This window comes from Ailuropoda melanoleuca, chromosome 1, assembly GCF_002007445.2.
Source record: "Ailuropoda melanoleuca isolate Jingjing chromosome 1, ASM200744v2, whole genome shotgun sequence".
Taxonomy (NCBI): Eukaryota; Metazoa; Chordata; class Mammalia; order Carnivora; family Ursidae; genus Ailuropoda; species Ailuropoda melanoleuca.
In genome coordinates, this window is record NC_048218.1 from 118,233,469 (window position 1) to 118,254,799 (window position 21,331).

Sequence of the window (21,331 nt, forward strand, 5' to 3'; positions counted from 1 at the left end):
CGATATGACTCACTAAGGGTTAAGTACCTACTCCCCCTTTCAGCCAAATGGCACAGAACTTACCCTCCAGCCATAAACAACTAGAAAATGAGCAAAGTATACGAGCCAACTATTTTCAGACATGAGAACACAGGCAGTTCGGACCATGATCCCTAAGAAGAGGGACACAAACAAGTTGAGCCCTACTGTCTCTGTCTTCCTACTTGGAAGTAACTTATGGACCGGGTGGTACAGGGTGGAGGAGAAGCCCAGGCAGAATATGGCAGCCTTGCTAAACTGAAGACACAGACCAGGACTCTGACAAAGGTAATGAAGCGGGATTTCCAGAGGAGAGAGCTACACAGAGAAAGACTGCCAGACATCTGCTTAGATGTATCCTGAAGTCTCAGGCAAAATATTAATAGGGGCAAGCATAAGGTGAAACTCTGTAAGGGCAAGCAAAGAACTGCTGGAAAATTAGAAGCTGAACAATTCCTAGCATTCACAGAAAACAGAATAAGATATTTGAATTTTGTCCAGTTGAAGTAGAAAAATCATGTGAACCGCTAAGGCAGTCAGCAGCCCCCCTCACCGTGCCCCCCCACCACCCCAGAAGGACCATACATTAGTAGTAAGATTAAGTAGCCTTTGAACTACCCCAACAAAGCTGATTCACAAGTAATTTAACTGCCTGCCAAAATGAACACCATCATTCTTTAATGGAAGATCATAAAATCCACTCAACACTGTGCCATTCTTAATGTATGGCATCATTCCAAAAATTACTAGACATCTGAAAATGCCACAAATTACAATCCACAGCTTACAGGAAAATGATAAAAACAGACCCAGAAATAACAGAGAAAATGGAACTGGCAGATAAGGTATTATAAATATACTCAAGGATTTAAAGTAAAATATGAATGTAACAAGACAGAGAGAGATGATGAGTATAAAAAAGGACCAAATGGAACTTCTAGAGATAAATAATAAAGTATCTAAAATGAAAACTGCACTGGATGGGCTTTATAGCACTGCACAAGAATCAGTGAATTTTAAGACACAGCAATAGAATTTTAAGACCTAGTAATTCAATCTTTAGAGAGGGGAAGAAAGACAGTAGGACCCCAGGGACCTGAGTGACAATATCAAGCAGTTTAACAGACTGTAATTGCAGGAACAAGAGAAGAGAGGTGGGGGCAGACAAATATTTTTTTAAATAATGGCTGAAAAATTCCCAAATCTGATAAAAACCGTAACCCCAAAGATGCAACCAAGTAGCTCAAAGTAAACCCGGAGCAGGATAAACACAAAGAAAACCAAGGCACATTATGCTCAAATTACTGAATTACCGTCCTTAAAAAGACATGACATTTATAAGGGAACCAAGAATCAACGCAGACTTCTCACCATCAACAACACAAGGCAGAAGACAATGCAATGATACCTTTAAGTGCTAAGAAAAGGGAGCTGTCTGAAATGTATGGTGAGCTTGGAAAAGGACTAGCAGGAGAGGAGGCAGAAGTTAGACAGAGAAACAGGTGATGAAGTGAGAACAATCTGAAATATCCTAGGTAAGGCAATAAGGGGTTAGTGTATACCGCTAAATGTCTCTTTCTCCAGAAGCACTCCGGCCCTCCAGGCAGCATAAAGCAGCACAACTCATGGCTAAAAGCTTTGGAATCACACCCTCCCAGGCTGAATCTCAGCTCTGCTATTTGCAGTGTGACCTCAGGTTGATTACTTCTCTGAAATTTTTTCTCATATAAAATCTTGTTCTAAAATTTACAAATAAACAAATTCAGTGAAGTTGCAAGATACGAAATCAATATACCAAAATCATTGTGTTTTTATACACTAACAACTTTCAGAAAGAGAATTTAAGAAAATAATCCCATTTTCAATGGCATCAGAAAGAATAAAATTAATAAATTTAACCAAGAAAGTGAAAGATCTATACAATGAAAACTATAAAACACTGATGAAAGAAATCAAAGAAGACACAAGTAAATGGAAAGCTATACCATGCTCATGGGTTGGAAGAATTAAAACTGTTGAATAGTCCATACTATTCAAAGTAATCTACAGATTCAACACGATTCATATCTGTGTCAGAGACACAGAAAAAACAATCCTAAAATTTGCATGGAACCACAAAAGACCCTGAATAACAAAGGCAATCTTGAGAAACAACAAATCTGGATTTCAAAATATATTTCCGGTTTCAAAAGAAATTACAAAGTGCTACTCAACCATTAAAAAAGAATGAAATCTTGCCATTTGTGACAACACAGATAGACCTTGAAGGTATTATGCTAAGTGAAATGACAAATACCATATAATTCCACTCATACGTGGAATCTAAAAAAAAACAAAACAAAACAAATGAACAAGCAAAACAAAATTCATAGATATAGAGAACATACTGGTGGTAACCAGAGGGGAGAGAGGTGGGCAAAATGGGTGAAGGGGGCCAATTATATGGAGATGGATGGTAACTAGACTTTTAGTGGTGACCACTTTGTAGTGCATGCAGATGTCAAATTATGTTGTGTATCTGAAGCTTACATAATGTTATATACCAGTTTTTTTTTTAAGATTTTATTTTTTTATTTATTCGACAGAGATAGAGACAGCCAGTGAGAGAGGGAACACAAGCAGGGGGAGTGGGAGAGGAAGAAGCAGGCTCATAGCCGGAGGAGCCCGATGTGGGGCTTGATCCCACAACGCCGGGATCACGCCCTGAGCCGAAGGCAGACGCTTAACCGCTGTGCCAACCAGGCGCCCCTATATACCAGTTTTACCCCAATGACAAAAAAATTTCTTGTGGAAAAAACTGTGTGTGTGTGTGTGTGTGTGTGTGTGTATCGAAGCCATAGCAATAAAAACAGTATGATATTGGCATAAAAACAGATCAATGGAACAGAAACAGAAAGCCCAGAAATAAAACTATGCACAGATGGTCAATTAATTTATGAAAAAGGAGCCAAGAACATAAAATGGGGAAAGGACCCTTATCTTACATCATGCACAAAAGTCAACTCAAAATAGATTACAGATTTGAATGTAAGACCTGAACTATAAAACTCCTAGAAGAAATCATAAGCTATATGCTCCTTGACATAGGTCTTGGCAGTTTTCTTGGTTTGACAACAAAAGCAAAAATAAACAAGTGGGGATACATCAAATTAAAGTTTCTGTTCAGCAAAGGAAACCATCAACAAAATGGAAAGCAACCTATGGGATAGGAGAAAATATCTGCAAATCATCTATCTGATAAGGGCTTAATATCCAAAGTATATAAAGAACTTGTACAACCAATATGATTAAAAAATGGGTTGAGAAACTAAACAAACCATTTTTCCAAAGAAGACATACAAATGGCCAACAAGTGCATGAAAACATTCTCAGCATCACTAATCATCAGGAAAAGGCAAATCAAAACCACAACTGGGTATCATCTCATACCTGTTAGGATGGCTATCATCAAAAAGAGACAAGTGTTGGCAAAGATGTGGACAAAAGGGACTCCTTGGGCACTGCTAGTGTGAATGTAAATTGGTGCAGCCACTATGGTAAACAGTATGGGAGCGCCTGGGTGGCTCAGATGGTTGTGAGTCTGCCTTCGGCTCTGGTCATGATCCCAGGGTCCTGGGATTGAGCCCCACCTTGGGCTCCCTGCTCCGCGGGGAACCCGCTTCTCCCTCTCCCCTTCTATTGCTCCCCCTGCTTCTTGTGCTCTCTACCTCTCTCTGTCAAATAAATAAAATCTTTTTTTTTAAGATTTTATTTATTTATTTGACAGAGATAGCCAGCGAGAGAGGGAACACAAGCAGGGGGAGTGAAGAAGCAGGCTCCCAGAGGAGCAGGGAGCCTGATGCAGGGCTTGATCCCAGGACCCTGGGATCATGACCTGAGCCGAAGGGAGATGCTCAACGACTGAGCCACCCAGGCGCCCCTGAAATAAATAAAATCTTAAAAAGAAAAGAAAAGAAAAGAAAACAGTATGGAGTTCATCAAAGAATTAAGAATAAAATTTGCATATGATCTAGAAATCCCACTTCCGGATATATATACAAAAGAAATGAAAACAGAATCTCAAAAAGATTGACATTCCCATGTTCACTGCGGCATTGATCACAATAGCCAAGATTTGAAAACCCCTAAGCGTCCACGAAAGGATGAATGGGAGAATGGACAACAAAGAAGATGTGTTGTACATATACTGGAATATTATTCACCCACACAAATACAGTCCACTTATATGTGGAATCTACAGAGGCAAAGCTCCTAGAAACAGAGACTAGCATGGTGGTTACCAGGGGGTGGGGAGGTGGGGGAAAAGGAGAGATACTGGTCAAAGGGTACAACTTCCAGTTACAAGATGAGTAAGTTCTGAAGACTTAATGTACAGCATAGTGGATAGTTAATAATACTATATCATATACTTGAAAGTTGCTAAGAGAGTAAATCTTCAATGTTCTTACCACACATACACACACACAAAAGGAAATTCACAACATGACTTGAGGCAGGTGTTAGCTAACGCCATGGTGGTAATCGTTACACAAAACATTAGCACATCAAATCAGCACACTCTACACCTCAAGCTTACCCAATGTTTTATGTCAACTATACCTCAATAAAGCTGGAAAAAATTTTAAAAATGAAACAAATCGTGGTTATAAAGCATGTAATTTATATAAAGCTGCCTGAAAGGCCCAGCATAGTGCCTGGCACACAGTAAATTCAAGATTTTATTTATTTATTTGACAGAGATAGAGACAGCCAACGAGAGAGGGAACACAAGCAGGGGGAGTGGGAGAGGAAGAAGCAGGCTCAGAGCAGAGGAGCCTGATGTGGGGCTCGATCCCACAACGCCAGGATCACGCCCTGAGCCAAAGGCAGATGCTTAACCGCTGTGCCACCCAGGCGCCCCCACACAGTAAATTCTTAACCCAACCATTATGCTTTGTGTTCCCACAGCAACTAGCAAGCATTTCTAGTAAAACACCACCTTGCCGCAATCATTTGTATTTCCTTCACTACACCTGCAGCCCCTGGAGGGGAGAGGCTGCGCTGTTTTTACGTTTAAACCACCAGCACCTATCAGCACCTAGTCATATGGCTGTACTCGTATGGGAAATGCATTAGGGACGCAGTGGCCATAAACCTGCCTAGTTCCGTAACAACAATCCTGATGTGACCAAGAGCTTTGATATCTCAATATCTAAAAGCGTATTTCTAAGACTTTCCCTTCAAACAAAAAGTAGAACACAAACATTTTTAGCCAAATCATATTGATGTGTGGTTCTAAAACCATGATCACCGAATCAAGAGAAGCCACCAAAGATTTCTAAGCAAGGGAATAATATCACCACATCTGTGTCTTAGTTACCTAACAGAAGCCTGCGGAACGTCCTAGAATTGAAGCCAGGGTGACCAGCCACGAAGCTACCAAGAGTCCATGGGAGAGACAATGAGGACCCAATACAGAGGAGAAACGGCAAGTACTAAGAAAAAAGGGATGCAGGGGTGAGGCTTAAGTGGAAGACTTGGTAATTTATTATATATGAGCTTTTAAAGGAGGTAAGGGAAATGAGGATAGTATCAAGGTTTCTAGCCTGAGCTATGAAATAAATGGGGTAACAACGGAAAGGGGGAACAAAGGAAAAACAGGCATTATCAGGGCAATGCAGGAGCGCACAACTGATCGTGAACTGATAGTGATGTGTGGTTGGACACAGAGATAGGCAGTTGGAACTTAGAAGTCCAAGGTTGGAGACAAAGATTTGGCAATAATCACATGTAAATAGTAGCTGAAGCCACAAACATGGATTGTTATCATTGGGAGTAAATGTGCAGAATATAGATGTATGACAAGAACAACACTAACGAACTCTGGGGAGCGCCTGTATTCGTACAGTAGAAGCAGGGTAAAAGGCTGTGCGAGGCTAAAAAAAAAAAAAAAAAAAAAAGGACCATGAAAGCCAATAAAGAACATCATTTCAAGAAAGAAAGTATGATAAAGTGTTTACAGAGAGTAAGAAGCGAACGCTAAAAAGAGGAGACAGATTTTGGCGAACCGGGTTTGGAAAGAGCTGGTGCGGTGGAAGGAAGAGTGTGCCGGTGCATGGACCGCTGGAGAACAACACGGACTAGAAGGCGAGGAGAGCCAGGACCATGGTTTAAAGACAGTCAAAGCTGAGGAAAAGGAATTTGAGGGTGAGAGAGCCACAGCACTGGCAGACAAGGGAAGAGAACCGGAAGAGGGGCTGAAGGGCTGAGAGCGGTCAGTGAACTGATTTAAAAATGAAACAGCGGCCCTAGCCAAGGAACGAAGAGAATTAAAGAGCACAAGTTATGATCTTAGGCTCGGAGTTAAGCAGTGGAAACTTGGAACAGAAGGGAAGAGGTGAGGGATGCGGAGGGAGTGTGCCTGCTGGCCTTTATTTCTCCAGAAAGGGGAGCAAGGGCTCCGTATCTGAGAAAAGACGGGAAGCAGGTGATGTACTAAGTGTGTTACAGGTTCTGAGTAGATCCTGGTGGCGGAAGGTGGGGGGGTGGGGGGAATCCATTAAAAGAATGAGCGATTAGGTCAAGAATTACCCAATGACAGCAAAAGCCCATCTGCGGACTCTCCACACTTGGAACAAGCAGGTGGGAGACTCCACAGATCTGCCCCTGGGTGCGCAGGACGCAGCATAGGCTGGGGTTTCAAACCAGCAAAAGGAGGTGCAGGGGAGGGGCTGGCAAGAGATGAGCTGAAACAACTACCAAAGAAGAGAAGGAAATCAATCACAGAACAGCAAAAAGTCAGGAACTGCCTGAAAGACTGGAAAACCAGAGAAGAGCCCGGGATTAAAGGCTCAAGAGCAGGTTTGGTGAGAACAGGAGAGGAAGGAGATCTGGGCAGACAATAATACCTCACAAAGTCTTTTCTAGATCAACTTCCAGTTCTGCCTTAATCCTCTCCAAAACAAACTGGAAACCAAAAACCTAGGTAGGCTGGGGATTTATATAGGAGCTTTCTTAAACCAACTTTTTTTTTAAGTTAGAAAACAACTTTATTTGGAAACGATCCACATACATTATGATTGTTAATCAGCCATCATTTAGTATTTTTACTATTATAATTAAAAATACCCTGCGGGAAACACTTTTTATTCTTCTCATCGTTCACATTTTAGAATTTCTTTAGAAGGGATTCCTGTAAGTGAAGTTATGGAATTAAAATTTATGAGACAATGCTCTTGAATTACATTATCAAGAGGAAGCCACTATTTTAGCCATCCAGAATTTGCTTTCTACAAACTTTTAAATTTTTACAAAACAATAGTACACACATTTTTAAACTTTTTCTTTTTAACAATATTTTAAAAATGTCAAAACATTTATACCCACCTTAGCTTTTTAAATAACTGCACAGTAATTCACTTTGTGACATTATCACTTCTTTAACCCACTAACCCCTTTCTTTTAAACAATTAGGTTATTTCTTTTTTGTTACATTAAAAAAAAAAAGAACACTTCACTGAATATTTACATCTTTGCCCAACTGCCTGATTATTTCCTTGTGAAAAAATATGTAAGTGAAATTACTGGATTAAAGAGTAGTTTGTTTTTTTTTTTAAGTTTTTGATACATAACTCCAGTGTGTCCTCCAGAAAAGGTACATCAATTAATACTCCCACCTGTAGTATAAATCAGATGGTTCAATCCATGAATATCACTTTTTCTTTATGATCTTTGCCACTCTTCTAAGGGGAAATTGAAAACTTATTTTTATTTTTTTAAAATATTTTATTTATTTATTCTGCAGAGATAGAGACAGCCAGCGAGAGAGGGAACACAAGCAGGGGGAGAGGGAGAGGAAGAAGCAGGCTCATAGCGGAGGAGCCTGATGTGGGGCTCGATCCCAGAATGCCAGGATGACGCCCTGAGCCGAAGGCAGCCGCTTAACCACTGTGCCACCCAGGCGCCCCTGAAAACTTATTTTTAAATTTACATCATAAAAATCATATATTTTTCGTGTACATACAGGCCATTTATATATATGTATGTCTATGTGGAATTTCTCTTCATATCTGTTAAAAAGAAAAGGACAGGCCCAAAATGGTGTCACTTAAACCAAATCACCAAACTGGGGCTTAATACCTAATCTAATTGCAGTCTCAACCTTCTCCAGAAGTGTAAGTCTTAACCAGTCAGTCAGAAAATATCTGACCAGCATCTGTGAGGAATCTCGCATGGGCCCTATCTGTCCTCCTCAAAGAGGATGAGCTAACCCGCCTAATAAGACCCCCTGCCCCTCCCATAAGGGAAGGTGATCTTGCCTGAAACAATCCTTTCTTTTCTTTTGCTAATGACTTCTTGCCACACCCTCCTTCCTAGAAAAACTGTCCATTTTGTACAACCCCTGGCAGCTGCCCTCCACTTGCTACAATCACTTAATAAAGCTGATCAGATCTTCAACTTCGCTTGGTTGAAATTTTGTTTAACATATTCTTTGTCCATTGTTTCTAAACTGGGAGATTCATGTTTTTGCGTAATTTGTAATATCGAATTACAAAGTAAAGAAATTTTAAGCATTTTAGGTGAACAGATAAAACTATTCTCCCTGAGCTTGTCTTTTCATTTCGTGTTTCTTGTTGTAGTGAAGACTTCTAATGTATTCCAATCTACCCATCATTTCCTTTGGTCAGAGAAGCAGAGAGGAAAACAGGATTTCTTAAGAAGAAAAAAATGTTCATTTTCCAAAGCTGTGTCCTATACAGTCCCTACTTACTCAAATGAAAACATGGTATGAATCAGAACAATTTCTCTGAAAGAAAGGAGGTTGTTAACTCAGACTATATGAACAGGGACGGGATTGTAAAATGTCTCTTATTTTAATATTACCTTGGTATTATTTACTTTCTGTAGAATGCCTCTAACAAGAACATAAGAGAAACTTTACCATCAGAAGAATTTCATTAAAGAATGAAAATAAAAGATCTAATATACATGCAAATTCTTATTAATTTGGTATTTTCCAAATTAACAAGAGAAACACATGAAAAAGTTCTGGAAAATCTTCAGATTTCCAGAGCCAGGCTGCAACGCATATCACAGATGACTAGCAGCCTACAATGTGTGGACTGTCACACAAACTCTATCTAAGGAAAACAATACTTACTATTCCAGAACCAAGATCATTTCTGACGGAGTTTCATAGACTTCATGTAAATTAATGACCCAAGGATTGTCTTGTGCTAGTTCGAGAACTGCAATCTCATGAATTATTTCCATCCGACAATCTTGACCTTTTCTTCTTTTTCTCATGAACTTTGCTGCAAATTCTGTTCCAGAATCTTTCTTTATACATTTCCTCACCACTGCAAATTTCCCCCTAGAATTAAACAAAAACATTCACTGTTAAACTTGACAACTTTCTAGAAATGGTAAATTTTAATAAAATTTCCAAATATTCATCAGTGGATATTCAAATTTAGACCACATTCAATCACAAATGCAGCACTACCACTTAGGAATTTAATAGGTACATCTACAATCAAATGAAATTTAACTGGCAAACCTGCAAAATTCCCTCTAAATAGAGAATAACCAAATATTAAAGTCAGTATTTTTTGCAGTTATACATAAAGAATTTTTTTTTTACACATTTATACATAAGAATGATTCAAATCTTGAAAAAAGGCATTTGACTTATTAACAGAAACTGGTTATCAGAATTCCTAAAAGAATTGAATTGACTCTAATACTATATCACCTTTTAAAACTATAGGGGTGCCTGGGTGGCACAGCGGTTAAGCATCTGCCTTTGGCTCAGGGCGTGATCCCAGCGTTATGGGATCGAGCCCCACATCGCTCCTCTGCTATGAGCCTGCTTCTTCCTCTCCCACTCCCCCTGCTTGTGTACCCTCTCTCGCTGGCTGTCTCTATCTCTGTCGAATAAATAAATACAATCTTTAAAAAAATATTTAAAAAAAAATAAAAAAAATAAAACTATAAAGGTTAGGGGCGCGCCTGGGTTGCTCAGTCGTTAACTGTCTGCCTTTCGCTCAGGTCATGATCTCAGGGTCCTGGGATCAAGCCCTGCATCAAGCTCCCTGCTCTGCAGGAAGCCTGCTTTCTCCTTCTCCCACTCCCCCTGCTTGTGTTCCCTCTCTAGCTGTGTCTCTCTCTGTCAAATAAATAAAATCTTTAAAAACAAAATAAAACTATAAAAGTTAGGGATCTCATTTATATATTTCAACTACAGCATTAGTTGGAAATGTCTAGTTTTCCTATAAAGACAGATACAACAAGCATTATTTTGATACATTACATTATCACTTGTTAATAAAAAGCAAGTTACAGGGGAATCGGTATAACAAACTAAGAAAATTAAGGCTATGAGCTCTGGAATCAGATGTGGGTTTGAATCCCACAAATAGTTCTGTGCCTCCTTAGGCAATTCATTTAACCTTTTTAAATCTCATCTTCCTTATCTGTAAAAGAGGACACACCAGAATCCACTTCACAGGGTTGTGCGAGAATTCAAGTGTATAATACAGATCAACTGCTTAACATGGGACTTGGCACATAATAAGTGCTAAATAAAATACTATTAATCAAACAAATCATTAATTTGTGATACTCACCACCCAAAAATAGCCAATCTTTAAGTTGGAAGGCAGCTTAGAAATCAGTTTGTTTTTTTCCCCTCTACCTAATGCCAAATGCCAGTGTCAGTGTCTTCTTTCAAACTGTGAGGTAGTCTCTTCCACTCCTGGGAGCATATTATTTTAATAAGATTTTCATTAAAAGCCTGAAGTGAAGGGCTGTTAAATCTGGCCTTTTGCGGAGCAGCAGTACAGAAAGAGCTTTCTCTTCCAAATACCGATCTATCGGGTATTGACAGAAGCTAAAGATCTGTTAAATGCCACTCCATTTTCCAATTTTTTTAAAAAGATTTTATTTATTTGAGAGCAAGAGGGGGAGAGAAAGAGTACAAGTGGGGCGGGGGGAGAAGCAGACACCCCCCCTCTGAGCAGGGAGCTCGATCCCAGGACCCTGGGATCATGGCCTGAGCCAAAGGTAGAGGCTTAACCGACTGAGCCACCCAGGCGCCCCTCCTTTTTCCAATTTTCAATCATTCCTCATCCCCATAAAGGTTTTTAAGACTTTCTCATTATTATGGCTCATCAGGACTGCGGATAAAATGTGCCAACCAAATCTGCCGCAACTCCCCCAAGCATGCTCAAGTCAAAGGGTTACATCATGATTATTCTGCTGATGTTGGTACAATACAACCTAATATTTGCTTTAAAAAAAAAAAACCTGACAGGTTTTTCATATTTCATATCGAGCTGGTAAATAAACCACCTAGATCTTTTTCCTTCTGAATTTTTTCAAGCCAGTGTCCTCATAGTATATTTTTAAAGTATGATTTTTGTTTGGTTGGTTCTTAAAGACTTACTTGAGAGAGAGAGAGAGAGTGAGCGTGCAGGGAAAGGGCAGAGGGAGAGAGAGAGAGAATCCTAAGCAGACTCCACACTGAGCATGGAACGCTACTTGGTGTTCAATCCCACCATCCTGAGATCATGACCTGAGCGGAAACCAAGAGTTGCACGCTTAACCAACTGAGTCCCCCAGGCGCCCCAATTTTTATAATGTTTAAAAAAATTAAAGTCAAGGCTTTCATGTAAATTCTAATTTCTAGGTTCAGACCCAGCCTTCTAGAGTACTGATGTAATTTTGAGTACTAATTCTTCCTTCCTAACTACTGTTAACCACAACTATATTTTTCATGCACTCTATACTTTTGTAACCACCACTAATAAAAATGTTAAAGGATATATCCTTAGGCATATCGGTGAACATAGCTGCTCACATAAGTAACGATCTACCTAACTGCATCCTTGTTCAGATCAAAGTTTTGTTTACAAAATGTGCAAGACTTCTATAGATTCTTAAGGGATTAAATCATAAATCTATTCATCACAGATTAACGTCTTTTATTTTACCCCACAAAATCGTTAGACCAACATCTCCATCAAGTTTTAAAACGTTCCTAATGACCATTGGGTTCTTTTGAGAAAAAAAACTCACAGATATTAAAAGAATCAGGGGCGACTGGGGGGCTCAGTTGGTTAAGCATCTGCCTTCAGCTCAGGTCATGATCTCAGGTCTTGGGATCAAGCCCCACATTGGGCTCCCTGCTCAGTGGGGAGTCTGCTGTTCCCTCTCCTTCTGCCCCCCACTTGTGCTCGCTCTCTCTCCCAAATAAATAAAATCTTTAGAAAATATATAAAAGAATCAAATTATTAATATGTCAGAAGTTTCAAAAGAAGAGAAAAAAAAGAGAAAGTTTCATTTATGAAAAAACAACCAACATATATAATTGACAGCAAGCATGTTCCTGGTAAATCAGAAATGACTCCGTTGAACTGCTTTCAAAATATTCCCGCATCAAACACACAAACATTTACTGTTCACACACTTAACATTCCAGGCAATATGGTACTCTGCAGTAAGTAAAATACTACTTAATATCTGGCCTGAATGCGTATTTTTGCACGGATGGGGAGACAGATGACTCAAAAGAGAAAGGGACTCATATACATTGCAAACCTACAAACTCTGGGAGCCCTTGTTACAGAAAAGCTACTGCTAAATTCAGGAACCAGGGGCAAATACAGGAAAGAGACCCACACTTAATCCAGCATCTGGGGCCATACAACCATTTCTTAGGGTCACCAGCACAGCTCCCTCGGCTCTCCACCCACACCTGTGACTACTCTTGACACCACCTTTGTTTTTGTGGAAGCACTCCTCACAGCTTCAGGTTTATTCTTTTCTTTCCACTGTGTCACACGTTATGTTGGGAGCCAGCAAACTTTTCTGTAGAGGGGCAGATAGCAAATACTTTTGGTCTTGCTGGTCTCTGTTGCCATTATGCAAGTCTGCTATCGTAAAACGAAAGCACAGACAAAAGGTAAAAGAATGTTTTTAAAAAAACAAACAAACAAAAACAACTTTATAGACACTGAAATGCGAGTTTCATGTAATTTCCATGTTATTAAACATGACTCTTCTGATTTTTTCAACCATTTAAAAATGTAAAAATCATTCTATACAGCCCGTAAGCCTGACAAGAATAGACAGCCAGCAGCAGTTTGCCCACCCCTGCATCATCCCACACTGAAGAAACTCTCCCATCATTCTGATACTGAGACTGACAGCAAGCACAGCAGATCATGCCAGTTTTGAGGAAACCTGTATTGTCTTCATCTCTACATGACTGGTGCAAGGGGAGGGGAACCCTTGAAATGACTCAAGGAAGAGTCCAAAGGAGATAAAAAGATATTTCTGAAACTGTTCTGTCTGTAGAGCGACACAGTACACAGAACTGTGAGATTCGGCCTGAGTCCTAGTGAACACAAGAAGAATTACACCATCACGGTGTCTAAATTCCACATCCCACAAGGATTCCAACATGCTTGTTTTGCCACAGCTTTATGGTAAAAATCATGATTGTACCTAAACCCTGAATTTTAGGTTACTTAGGCAAAAGCATAAAATAAAGGTTTCTTCTGACACTAGTGGCCACAGTTAATATACAGATTTAAGGCTGATGAGGTTCGAAGGGCATAAAATGTTTGTTTCACTTCTACTTTCTTTATTGATTTAGCCAAAATTCTTCCTAGACTACATAGTTACTATAATTTTCTGTGTTCTTCATCCATCTGACAAAAATCTATGGTTTACTATTACTATTACACACTAAACTGACAACTCAGGTTCGTCTTAAACAGTTTGGGGGGAATACCAAAAATCAATATATTTCAGAACTACTCAATGATAATACATTGCAGAGCGGTGGGAAAGTAAAGATCCATCAACAAATAATAAGAGGAAGGACTCAGACCCACCAGTCTAAGCCTCCCAGAACAAAGACTAGGTTTTAGTCATCTTCGCGTTGCCAAGGCCTAACTGGTAAAGCTTAGGACGGTGTGGTGAGCATCTTTAAGAAGTATGACACGCTAAGGAGTTTGGGCTTTCTCAGGGTAAAAATGGCTACTTGTTAGAATTTTTAAAATCATTGTTTTTTTAAAGATAATTCTGATAGTGTTATGAAGAGTGAGTATATTGCAAAATGTCAACTAGAAACTAGGGAAAACAATAAAATAATTCAAGGTGGTGGGTCTCAACTAAAACAGCAGCATAGAGGCTAGGAAAAGACAATGCATTTAAAAGAGGGTCAAGGTTCGGGTTGCCTGGGTGGTTCAGTATGTTAAGCGTCTGCCTTCAGGTCAGGTCTGAGTCTCCGTCCTGGGATTGAGCCCCCCCATCAGGCTCAGTGGGGAGCCTGCTTCTCCCCCTGCTTTTGCTCTCTCCTGCGCACTCTCTCTGACAAATAAGTAAATCTTAAAAAAAAAAAAATTAAAAACAAAATAGGGGCACCTGGGTGGCACAGCGGTTAAGCGTCTGCCTTCGGCTCAGGGCGTGATCCCGGCATTATGGGATCGAGCCCCACGTCAGGCTCCTCTGCTGTGAGCCTGCTTCTTCCTCTCCCGCTCCCCCTGCTTGTGTTCCCTCTCTCGCTGGCTGTCTCTATCTCTGTCAAAGAAATAAATAAAATCTTAAAAAAAAAAAAACAAACCACAAAATAAAAGAGGGCCAAGTTTCATTAACACTCCTTGGCAGATGGAATTGCAGACAGAGATGAGGGAAAAAGGGAAAAGTGGAAGCAGAGGATGACTTGTAGATTTCTACCCGAGTACTGGATAAATGCGGTACCATCAACTGACAGACTGATTTAAGAATGGTAACAGGTTTGGATGTGTTTATACATGTATCATGTTATTTAAATTGGTCTGACATAGTACAATTTGTTGTACTATGCCTGTCTCCCTAGCTAGGCTATGAGCTCCCAGCTAGTCCTCACTTATCCTTCATCTTTGTATCTCCATAGTGCCCTGCACATGGCAGGTTCTCAAACAGGATATCAGATAAGCACCCTGAGTGTATACAATTTCCTGTTATTTTATTAAATAAGAGTTCTATGGCAACTTAATCTCATGAAGTTTAATATTTTAACCACATCGGACTACTTGCTATTCGCTCTTTCACTGAATTTTTCGGCCACTGTGCCTATTTGTTTTATTGCCAAGGCTGGAGGAGTATCTTTCATCACTACTACTGAAATTCCACCCATTCCTTAAGGCTCAGCTCAAATGTTATTTTCCCCATAAAATTTTCCCATGTGACATGTCACCTTGTTGATAAAGGGAGTAGTGACTGATTTGTTACATCTGAGAATAACTTCCAGATCCTAGCAAAGTGCCTTATGTGCTTAATATATAACATTTACCTATTTTAAGAGCACTAGAGTACTATTAAATGTAAGAAGCTCCATTCAAGAAAGACCTAGAACAGATTCTACCTGTCTTCCTTACCTCTGAAACGAAAACAGCAAAACCCAAAATATTTGCTGACCCTAAGTGTGAAAATCAGTGAGTCCATCAGATCAGTTATCAGCATGAGTGGCAAGAACAGGCAGGGCTTTAAAAGACAGACTATTTTAAATTCTGGCTAGTAACTGGATAATCTTAGGCAATTTACCCAACCTTTCTGAGCCTGAATTCCTCATCTGTAAGATTAGGTTGATGGCACTTAACTCTGCAAGAAGATAGTAAAGGCTAAACAAAATTACATCTCTGCAGTGTAGAGCATTCAGCAAATAATCAGTAGTCAGTAGCTATTTTTATCGTTTGGGGCACGAACTTTAGATCTATGATAATGATAGTAATTTGCAAAAAAAGAATCTGAGAACAGAGGGGTTTTGAAGGTGGTCTAACTTGAACTCTCTACTTGATGCAAAATTTCCCTCAATAAATGTAGTTCTTTCTTCTTTACCTGAACAGGTGAATCAGTAACTATAGCTACTTAGCTTTCTAATGCACTTGCTTCCATAATCCGATTTTATAAAATTTTGTTACATACAGCTTTATAAAGAGGCTGAAATTCATTAAATCCTTAAGTTTATGAATTTTATTTTTTATACTTGATCTTGGCCAAAAGGTGGAGAAGGCAGAGACTGTATTTTATTTTTTTAAGGATTTATTTCAAGAGTGTGTGTGTATGCGTGCGTGCGCACAAATGGGGGGAGGGGCAGAGGGTGACGCAGACTCCCCGTTGAGTGGAGAGCCTGATGTAGGGCTCCATTCCAGGACCCTGGGATCATGACCTGGGCCCAAGGCAGACACTTAACTGAATGAGCCATGCAGATACACCAAGTTTATGTATATTTTAAATTAAGATTTTAATTTTAACATTATTAAAAGTCCCAACTTTTCAAAATCAAAACAGTTGGCTCAATGAAGTAATCTGCCTTAGAACTTCCTAACTAACCCTGTTGCTGAACCACAAACATAGCCAATTTTTTTCTAATCCATCCAAAAATATCAGATTACACACAACTATTGGTAAATACTCTTCAAACTAATCACTAGTGGCCAAGAAATCTTAAATAATACCCATCCTAAAACAAGGCAATTTCTACATGGACAATATTACTTACCAAGGGTCTTAATTTCTATTTTTTTTTTTAGATTTATTTATTTAAGGAAAAAAAGAGAGGGTGGGGGGTAGGGGGGTGGACAGAGAGAGAGAGAATCCTCAAGCAACTCCCCACTGAGCGTGGCGCCCTATGCAGGGCTGGATCCCAGGACCCTGAGATCATGACCTGAACAGAAAACAAGAGTCAACAGCTCAACCGACTGAGACAGCCACATGCCCCAGAAGGGTCTTAATTTCTAAAGAAATTATGAATTACGATTTATGACACACGCTCAGGTAGTTGTAAAGTACAAAAACCTAAAGCTATTATCTACAGCCTTGAATCCAGGTAAAGGACACACAGTTCTGAAATACACCTGCCCTCCTTCAGCTTGAACACTCTCTTGTTTTCTTTTTTTTTTTAATTTTTTTTAAAAAGATTTTATTTATTTGACAGAGAGACAGCCAGCGAGAGAGGGAACACAAGCAGGGGGAGTGGGAGAGCAAGAAGCAGGCTCATAGTGGAGGAGCCTGATGTGGGGCTCGATCCCATAACGCTGGGATCACGCCCTGAGCCGAAGGCAGATGCTTAAAGACTGCGCCACCCAGGCGCCCCCTCTCTTGTTTTCTGATAAAAATCCTTCCTTCCTTGTTTCTGTTACTCTCAACGGCTCTGGAGGGAAAGCGACACAACATCCCTGTGTACCATAAGGCACAACTAAAGAGGGAACTATGACACAGAAGCTTCGTGGGGTTTGTCCCAACATAGAACTCATGTCCTCTCGTAAAAACTATGAGAAATTGCTTCAGCTACAAGACAGACTGCAGATTATTCTTTGAGAAACATCTGACTTATATAATAGAAGGGATTTCAAAGAGTTCCAGCTCAGCAGCCTTTCATAAGACTCTATCAATCTCTGTCTTGGTTTTCTCATTGAAAATGGGGCTTTCCAGGGGCACCTGGGGGGCTCAGTCAGTTAAGCATCTGCCTTAGGCTCAGGTCAGGATCCCAGAATCCTGGGATTGTGCCTCATGTCCAGCTCCCTGATTGGCAGGGAGCCTGCTTCTCCCTGTCCCTCTGCAGCTCCCCCTGCTTATGCTCTCTCTCTCTCTCAGTACATAAATAAAATCTTAAAAAAAAAAAAAAAAAGGAAAAAAGAAAATGGGACTTCCCAAACACACATGTGAGGAGAATTAAATAAGATAATACATGTGAAAGCACCTGCATAACTGTAAGGTATTTATGAAATACTCGTTCAGCACAGAATTCATATTTTTTGTCTCAGGGAAATTCAACTATCAGCACGTAATAATTTAGTAAACAAAAGATATTCTTCTGGCTTTAAAAATCCTTTTTTTCCTTAAGATAAAATTTATAAATGCACCAGAAAATGTTAAAGTTGAGGACTAGATAATGAAAACACATGTAAGGAAAATCATTCAATGTGAAATTGTATTACTTTAAATTTCTAGAAACATGTTTTTGTTCCTGTGCTTTTAAATTCAAGGGAAATCAACATTATGAAAAAATTCTCAGAACCCAAGGTCATGTCTCCTGTACCTTTAATCATTAATGTGGTTTACACTGGCACATATCCTGACTTAAAGAAAGGTAACAACCTTTACGAATAATAAGTCAAGCTTCATACAACCAAAGAAAATTTTATGTCATATATTTACCACATTTAGGTTGTTATAGACTCTGCTGGAGACATGAAAGACTATGACACGACATTTCTAAAAAATAATTAACATCACATCCTGTCGTTACTAGAGAACCAAAATTGACCGCTTCAAAAATTCTCTTCAACCATTTCACTGAAAGCTTTAATTTTCTGTAAGATAAAATAATGGTAACTTTTTAAAGAACACAGTTTTTTTTGTTTGAACAGTTAGCTCTTCACACCTCTTCAACATTTTTGACTAAATGAAAGGCCTCAGAATATAATAAATAGATCTTCTGTTTTTCCTACTACATTAAAATGTAACAGGCAATTTTGTAATTTCTGTATCAGAATGAGATCGATTAGTTATATCAGAAATGCAACCACAGTTCATAGTTGGAAAAAAGACAACTTTCTTATTACAGAAAAGATTATGAATAAACAATTATGTCAGAGCCATTATATATGGCAAAATTTATAAACCTTACACAAAGACTGCTAATAACACAAAATAGAACTTTTGCTTCCTGACAGTTCTAAACAGTTCCTGTGTGTTTTGCAATGAGATTTCATCACTTTTGCCACAGACAGAAGCATAAGGTTGTGCAGGTTTTCTTATTTTTGCTTTCTGGTTACATGTAAAAGAAAATTTATTGTTACACGATGAATTACATGTATTGAGTGCCCCCCCCCCAAGAGAGGCACAGCCTTAATAATGCTATAGATGTGCTCTATTCAATTCTCTCCACAACTGTGGGGCAATAAATGGTTAGGTAAGTTACTTAAGTACACATAACTAGTAAGTAAAGAGCTAAGATTCAACCACAGACTGTCTGACTCCAAAGCCCATGTTCTTCACTACGGCATTAAACATCTCGTGACAAAAAAAAAAAAGAACCAAAAAGAAACAAATACATTAATTTTATCAGTTTTAGGCTCTAACATCAAGTAGCTATCTAACTGCATTGTTCTGCTGCTTCAGGAGTTATTACTTTTGTAAAATTTATGTAAGCATATAAATATATGTAATATATACGTAAAAGAGAAAAATACTTAGAGGCAAATGAATTTTATAATACAGATAAAAGCAAGAATTGAAAAGAACATTCCTGGAGGAATTAGTAACAACACCTGGTAGGGTGCAAATCAATTTTTTCAGATTAAATCATTTATTATAATCTATAAACTATACAGGACAGTGCTCGCCACCTGAAGATATTTCAGCTTTGTAATACCAGTTTTCCTTTTGTGGAATGAAGCCAGACAACCAAATAAGAGAAAGTCTAAGTTTTCCTTTTTCAGGGGATCAGGGCTACTTCAGAATGTCTGGAATTTCGATGAACTAGAATGCCTAGCTGAGTTAGTAGCTCTCTAGGCCTTCTTTGTCATATATAAAGTGTGTACAGATGCAGTTAATTAGTGCCCACCATAGTGAAGTCTATCTTGTTCTGAAAGATATTTTTCCTTCTGTTAACATTTGGAATAAGTATGACATGTTTAAGGTAGAGTCCCCTCCAAAAAATCAACAACCACAACAAAAAACCAACCCCTATTTCTTTTTTTTTTTTTTTTAAAGATTTTATTTATTTATTCGAAAGAGACAGAGACAGCCAGTGAGAGAGGGAGCACAAGCAGGGGGAGTGGGAGATGAAGAAGCAGGCTCATAGCGGAGGAGCCTGATGTGGGGCTCGATCCCAGATCGCCGGGATCACGCCCTGAGCCGAAGGCAGACGTCCAACCGCTGTGCCACCCAGGCGCCCCCCAACCCCTATTTCTAAAAGCCAGCTTAATATATGTAAAATAGAGCATTTTTAATATTGTTTGTAACCAATTGTTACAAGACCCTCCTTTTCCAAGACCCCAGATGAAGGCAGTTATAGTTGTCAGGCCCTTTACCCCTTACAGCATGGTGCGATTTTGCAACGATAACGAATGTCTGCAACAACAGCTAACGTTTACTGAATGCTATGTGCCAGGACCTGTGGCATATGCTTTACACAGACGCACAACACCCCCATGAGATAGGTAGGTACTGTCATCATTCTGATTTTATGCGTGAGAAACATGAGGCTGGGGCGTCTAAGTCACCCACTCGAAGGCACACACATAGCAAGCAGGCCGGCGATAGGAGCTCAGGTCTGACTCCAAAACCGGTGCTTTTGACAACTTCTCCAAACTGTTCGTAAGGAAAAAGGGAGTCAGTCCCCAAACCCTATCACTCTATATCACCCCTCTTCAACATACAAAGTGTAAAGTATCCAAACAGCCTTTGCCTTTTACAATTTTACAAAGAGACCAAATGAAGAGTGGCGTGGGGAGGAGAGGACAAGGGCCAGCTTAGAGCGGAGTAGAAAGCGCGAGGCAAGGGCCAAGTGCCTATGAATAAAACCAATCCGAACTTAAGCCACAGAGACCACAGTATTTTAGAACTAAAATCGCACAAAACCGAGAAACCGAAAATGACGTCGGCCCAAGGCTGAGAAGCTCACACAGCACTGGTGCAAAGGAAGCTGTCACGCCTGATGTTAGCCTTTCTTACAGCCACAGAAGGAGACAGAGAACACACGCGAGTTGAAGGGCAAAACCACAGCTGACTCTATAGCTCCGGGGTTTCCTTCGGACTCACTCGTTCCGGGAAATACAAGCCCTGTGGCTCACACGCCCCCCTCGCTACCCTGCTGTGTAAAACACCTCAGATGCTGAAAGGGCCTGCGTAGAGGGAGGGCTGCTGGTCTCCGGAACCCACGGCTGGAGACTTTCTCACATCCGCTTCCAAGTGAAAGCGCCTCCCCGGCTCTGGGGACAAGCCTTGGCGCGCGGACGGCTGGCTGGTGCGACTCGACCGCCCCGATCGCCGCCCGCACCCAAGTTTGTGCCAAGTCACAGCGCGCGCTATCGGCCCCGGCACCGCCACCCCCACCGCTCCCGCCAGCCTCCGCCACTTAGCCGCCGCCGGTCCCCGCCCCACTCACCTGCCCAGCTCGCGGCCTGGGCTCAGGCTGTAGCCGTCCTGGAAGGGCTCGGTGCGCACGGCGGTGCGGATCTCCGTCAGCAGCCCGCGGGCCTGGGGTGCGGGCGGCGGACGGCGCGGCGCGCCCAGACTCCTGCCGGCCCGGCCCGACCCGGAGGCGGCGGCCGAT

General features: G+C 40.4%; 1 protein-coding gene across 1 annotated transcript in view; it reads right to left on the minus strand.

Annotated features, from left to right (window-relative positions):
• Positions 1-21,330, minus strand: part of STK17A (serine/threonine kinase 17a) — a gene marked incomplete at its 5' end in the record, with an annotated part of 41,651 nt that extends 20,321 nt beyond the window's left edge. The window contains 2 exons of the mRNA XM_034640624.1: positions 9,158-9,370; positions 21,164-21,330. Coding sequence (XP_034496515.1) covers positions 9,158-9,370; positions 21,164-21,330 — 380 coding nt within the window. The remainder of the gene's footprint in view (positions 1-9,157; positions 9,371-21,163) is intronic.
• Between the last annotated feature and the right edge of the window lies 1 nt (position 21,331).